The sequence below is a fragment of the Grammomys surdaster genome, unplaced genomic scaffold (assembly GCF_004785775.1).
Source record: "Grammomys surdaster isolate TR1022 unplaced genomic scaffold, NIH_TR_1.0 181, whole genome shotgun sequence".
NCBI lineage: Eukaryota > Metazoa > Chordata > Mammalia > Rodentia > Muridae > Grammomys > Grammomys surdaster.
This window is the reverse complement of record NW_021604626.1, coordinates 3,860,517-3,865,152: the sequence shown is the minus strand read 5'-3', so window position 1 is coordinate 3,865,152 and position 4,636 is coordinate 3,860,517. Positions and strand designations below refer to the sequence as shown.

General features: G+C 49.6%; 1 protein-coding gene across 1 annotated transcript in view; it reads left to right on the top strand.

Moving 5' to 3' along the window:
• Positions 1-2,040: 2,040 nt before the first annotated feature.
• Tsnax (translin associated factor X) overlaps positions 2,041-4,636 on the top strand; it is a 14,996-nt gene continuing 12,400 nt past the window's right edge. The window contains exons 1-2 of the mRNA XM_028767779.1: positions 2,041-2,209; positions 2,508-2,612. Of these exons, the coding sequence (XP_028623612.1) occupies positions 2,194-2,209; positions 2,508-2,612 (121 nt within the window). The 5' untranslated portion in view covers positions 2,041-2,193. The remainder of the gene's footprint in view (positions 2,210-2,507; positions 2,613-4,636) is intronic.

Here is a 4,636-nt window from a genome sequence, read left to right as displayed (position 1 = left end):
TCCTCCTCTCTCTCTCTCTCTCTCTCTCTCTCTCTCTCTCTCTCTCTCTCTCTCTGCCTATACTACCCTCTTAGCTCCCCTCCCCATGCCCTGAATAAACTCTATTCTATTCTATACCATTGTGTGGCTGGTCCCTCAGGGGGAAGGGATGCTTCAGCATGGGGCCGCTGAGGCAGCCCTTTTCCCCACACCTCCATAGAACATATCCCTTCTCTCTTTATCTTTTTATAAACACGTCACTCACTACCTAGCAACTGAGGCAGGATCTCTCACATCAACCTGAAGCATGTTGGCTAGTCTCTTCTGGGGATCTTATCTCTGCTTTTCCAGAAATTTCAGGTGGGAGGCTGCACCCACCTGCTCATTCCTCCCTTCCCCATAGTCTGTCTGCCTCTCTCTCTCTCTCTCTCTCTCTCTCTCTCTCTCTCTCTCTCTCTCTGTGTGTGTGTGTGTGTGTATGTGTGTGTGTGTGTGTGTGTGTATGAGAGCAATCACAGATACTGTTCCCCAGGTGCTCTTCATCTTTCAGTTTTTATCTACAGGATCTCTCACTGGCTCAGAACTTCCCAGCCTGCTAGCCAGCAAGCCCCAATGATCTGTGTATCTCCATCTCCCCAGTGATGTTCTATGTGGGTTCTGGGTGCTACTTGGGTCCCGTATGCCTGCAGGGCAAGTACTTCACCTATTGAACAATCCCTGTAGCCCCACATCATTGTCTATCAAAAAGTAGTGGAACACTGGAGTACTGGCTGGTTTTGTGTGTCAACTTGACACAAGCTGGAGTTATCACAGAGAAAGGAGCCTCTCTTGAGGAAATGCCTCTGAGATCCATCTGTAAGGCATTTTCTCAATGAGTGATGGAGGGTGGGGGAGAGCCCACTGTGGGTGGTGCTATCCCTGGGCTGGTGGTCCTGTGTTCTATAAGAAAGCAAGGTGAGCAAGCCAGTAAGCAGCATTTCTCCATGGCCTCTGCATCAGCTCCTGCCTCCAGGTTCCTGCCCTGTGTGAGTTCCAGTCCTGACTTCCTTTGGCGATGAACAGCAACGTGGAAGTGTAAGCTGAGTAAACCCCTTCCTCCCCAACTTGCTTCTTGGTCATGATGCTTTGTGCAGGAATCCAAACACTGACTAAGACAATTGGTGAATGTGAACAGGCTCAGAAGTCAAAGAACCTCAAGATAGTTGTGTCCAACATCCATCCATGGCTATTCCCCAGCAGCCGTTCCATGCAGGACTCTGCCCAATCCATCTAGCCTTTTGCTGATTCAATGTTGACAGCTTATGGTCTATTTTTTGAGGTAGAAGACACTTTGGAGGCTACTGAGGTCAGAAAACCCTCCTGTGACGCTGTTGTGACCTTGACATCACTGCCTAATTCTAGGTATATCATTTCCTATACTGTCTCTGTTCCTAAGTTAACAAGAACAGACTGGTGATTAAATGTCGGTAGCATGCACACGGCTCAGCTTATTCAAGATGCTGGGCTTGTATTCAATGACTAATCTTAGTTGAGCATAGCATCTGCTCAAACAACAACCGTACGGCTTAGCAATGTGACCAAACTTTCCATCTATTCCAAAGCTGCTTCTCTTCGAAGACCTTTTGAGGCACGTAAGACCACCATAACCTGACAGAGGGGGAAACTGAGGTAAAGGACAACACCTCCAGGTGCCACGCAGGAGGCTGCTCAGAGGCTTAGGGACCCGAGGCCCGCCTGCAAACCGAGCTCCAGCCGCTGCCCGAGCCCGGAATACACAGCGCAGGTGGGCACTCAACGGCTTGCATCACAGCCTGGCACACTGGAAGCATGTGTGGCTGAGGAAGCGCGCCAGGTAAGTACATGCGTGTGGAAGAAGCCGGGACACAGACCGGAAGTATGTGCGGCACAGGGAGCGCGCGGGGAGCGGGACCGGAAACGTGCGCTGCTGCAGGAGCGCGCCCGCCGGCATGCCCGCTGCGGTGCTGGGGGACAGACCGGAAGTGTGCAAGGCCGAGGGGGCTCCGCGGCGGACTCAGCTCCGGGCTGAGGCTGCGTGAAGTCTCCGCTTCCGGCGGCGGTCTACTGCGACCAGGGTGGTCTGCGCTGTCACCTAAGGTCTCTGTCTGCGTTCCGCAGCGTCCAGCGACGGCTTTTCTCTGAGCTGGCCCGGCGGCTTCGGTCCCTGCGGGTGCAAGCCGAGGAGGCCCCGCGGTCATGAGCGGCAAAGAAGGTGCGGGGCCCGCGCGTGGTGGGGAGGGAGGGGCTGGCTGGGCCTGGCGCTCCGGCTCTGCTGTCACCGTGCCACAGCACGCCCCCGGGAGGGCCCTGCGGACCGACCCGGAGCACAGCCGGATTTCTGGGGTCTCGAGCCGCGTTATGTGCGATCCCCGCACTAGTGCACATGTTTGGGAACCTGTGTGTGGCTTCTGAGGTCGGGCCCTGCTGGGTACCGGGGGACGAAGGGGATAGCCTGGGCTGTTACACTGCAAGGGCACCATCCAGCTCTTCTTTTTTTTTTTTTACCCAAGGACCAGGAGGGTTCAGGAAGAGGAAGCATGATAACTTCCCACATAACCAAAGGAGAGAAGGGAAGGATGCCAGTTTGTCTTCGCCGGTGATGCTGGCCTTTAAAAGTAAGTTTCCATAAGGAGAATTAAAGCCATAACAATCGTGTTGCCATAGTGTTCGGGGGTGGGGTGGAGTAGGGGCTATTTAGTCCCTGCTGATGTAAAGCTTAGTTTTCCTGAATGGTTTGTGTTGGTGCTAGGCCTGGCCTGAGAAAAATCTGTATTCCAAAGATGAGATATGAGGATCAACTTGACCAAGTTAATAGACCAAGAATACCGGTATACATGTGTGCACAAGATTTGCTAATAGTTCCTGTTTTGTGCAAAGTGCTACCTCAGAATAGGTTTTACCTGGTTGCCAGACTAGTAACCAACCTAACACACATTAAATATAGATATATATGCTAGTAAACAGTAGGTGTGAAGATGATGTTACATACAGAACAGTTAAGACTGTGGCATATTTCCAAATTAATTACATTTAATGCTTTCTTACGTGAAACTGTTTACTGTTTACTAATGTTAATATATTCATAGGCCATCATAGTCAAGGGCTTTGGGATATAGATGTTTGCCACATCCCATTTGTTAAAAGCAAGGCAAAGTAAAAACGGCTTCTTTTTTTTTTTTTTTGGTTTTTCGAGACAGGGTTTCTCTGTGTAGCCCTGGCTGTTCTGGAACTCACTGTGTAGACCAGGCTAGCCTCGAACTCTTGAACTCAGAAATCCAAACTGCTTCATATTTAGGAAGAAAGAATTAGGTTGTATCTTGTAAAGAGAAGGGTCCCAGCTAATGTTCGGACAGTTTTAAAAGAACACAGCACATACCGTGATCTTTGCAAGCGTGAGGAAACCAGGTATAATCGAGCAGAGGGCATATTGACATGACTGAATACTGACTGAAACAAGCTGGTAGTTTCCAACAGCTTGTTGCTGGTTTCCTGTTTCTTTCTCTTCTGGGTAGACAGTTCTTTGAGCTTGGATTCGCTTCTGACGTAGGGCTTTCATTGCCATTCCGGTGCACCGTGTTCTCTTTGAAACCCAGCTCAAGTGGCTCCTTGGGCATGGTGGCTGCCTTCATTCACCTCCCATCCAGTCACTCACGAGTTGTCATCTTTCCCTTAACCCTTCTCTATGCATTTATTGTATCATTGTTATATTTTATTTAACTACTTATTATTTATACCCGTGTCTCTTTGAGGCTAGGCACTCTGTTTTATCCAACCTTGCATTTATAATATCAGACAAGCCGGGCAGTGGTGACGCACGCCTTTAATCCCAGCACTTGGGAGGCAGAGGCAGGCGGATCTCTGAGTTCGAGAGTTCGAGGCTAGCCTGGTCTACAGAGTGAGTTCCAGGACAGCCAGGGCTACACACAGAGAAACCCTGTCTCGAAAAAAAAACAAACAAACAAATAATAATATCAGACAAAATCCAGAGATCATATCATCATCACCATCATCATCAGTGTTATTGCTGAGATAGAGTAGTATTAGCCCAGACTAGTCTCTTGAGGATGACCTTGAATTCCTGATCTTCCAGTCCTCGTTCTGTTGGGGTTTGGAGGTCTATGCCGCCATGCCCTTTTTATATCCGGAAAAGCAGAAAAGAAGGTTACTCATTGTTCCCACATTGGGGAGAATTGGGGACAGAGAGATCCAGTGACCCTCCAAGCATATCTTCTAGGGAGTGTTTTGATGCAGTGCTGAACACTGAGCCCAGGGTTAGTGCATGCCTATCGAGAACTGACTGAGTTACAGCCCAGCCCCGCAGTGCCGCTGTAAGTGTTAGGGAACTAAACACTGACAGTGTCACTGTGAAGGTGACAGTGAGGGAGCTTGCTGTGTTCATTTACAGTGCCACTTTAAAACAGTTTACAGTCCCCAGGGATTCCAAAGTACTGTGGTTTTGTGTATCACGGATAGGCTAGTGTTCAGTTATTCTGTTTTGAGGATTAGTGTCCTGACCACTGCATTCTTCTTGGCTGCATCTGTGATGTGCCGTGTCCTATCTGTCTCTCAGCTGGCTTGAGTGAAGAGTGTGCGTGCTTATGGTGTCATACCATGTTCTAGCATGTGTGCTTATGGTGTC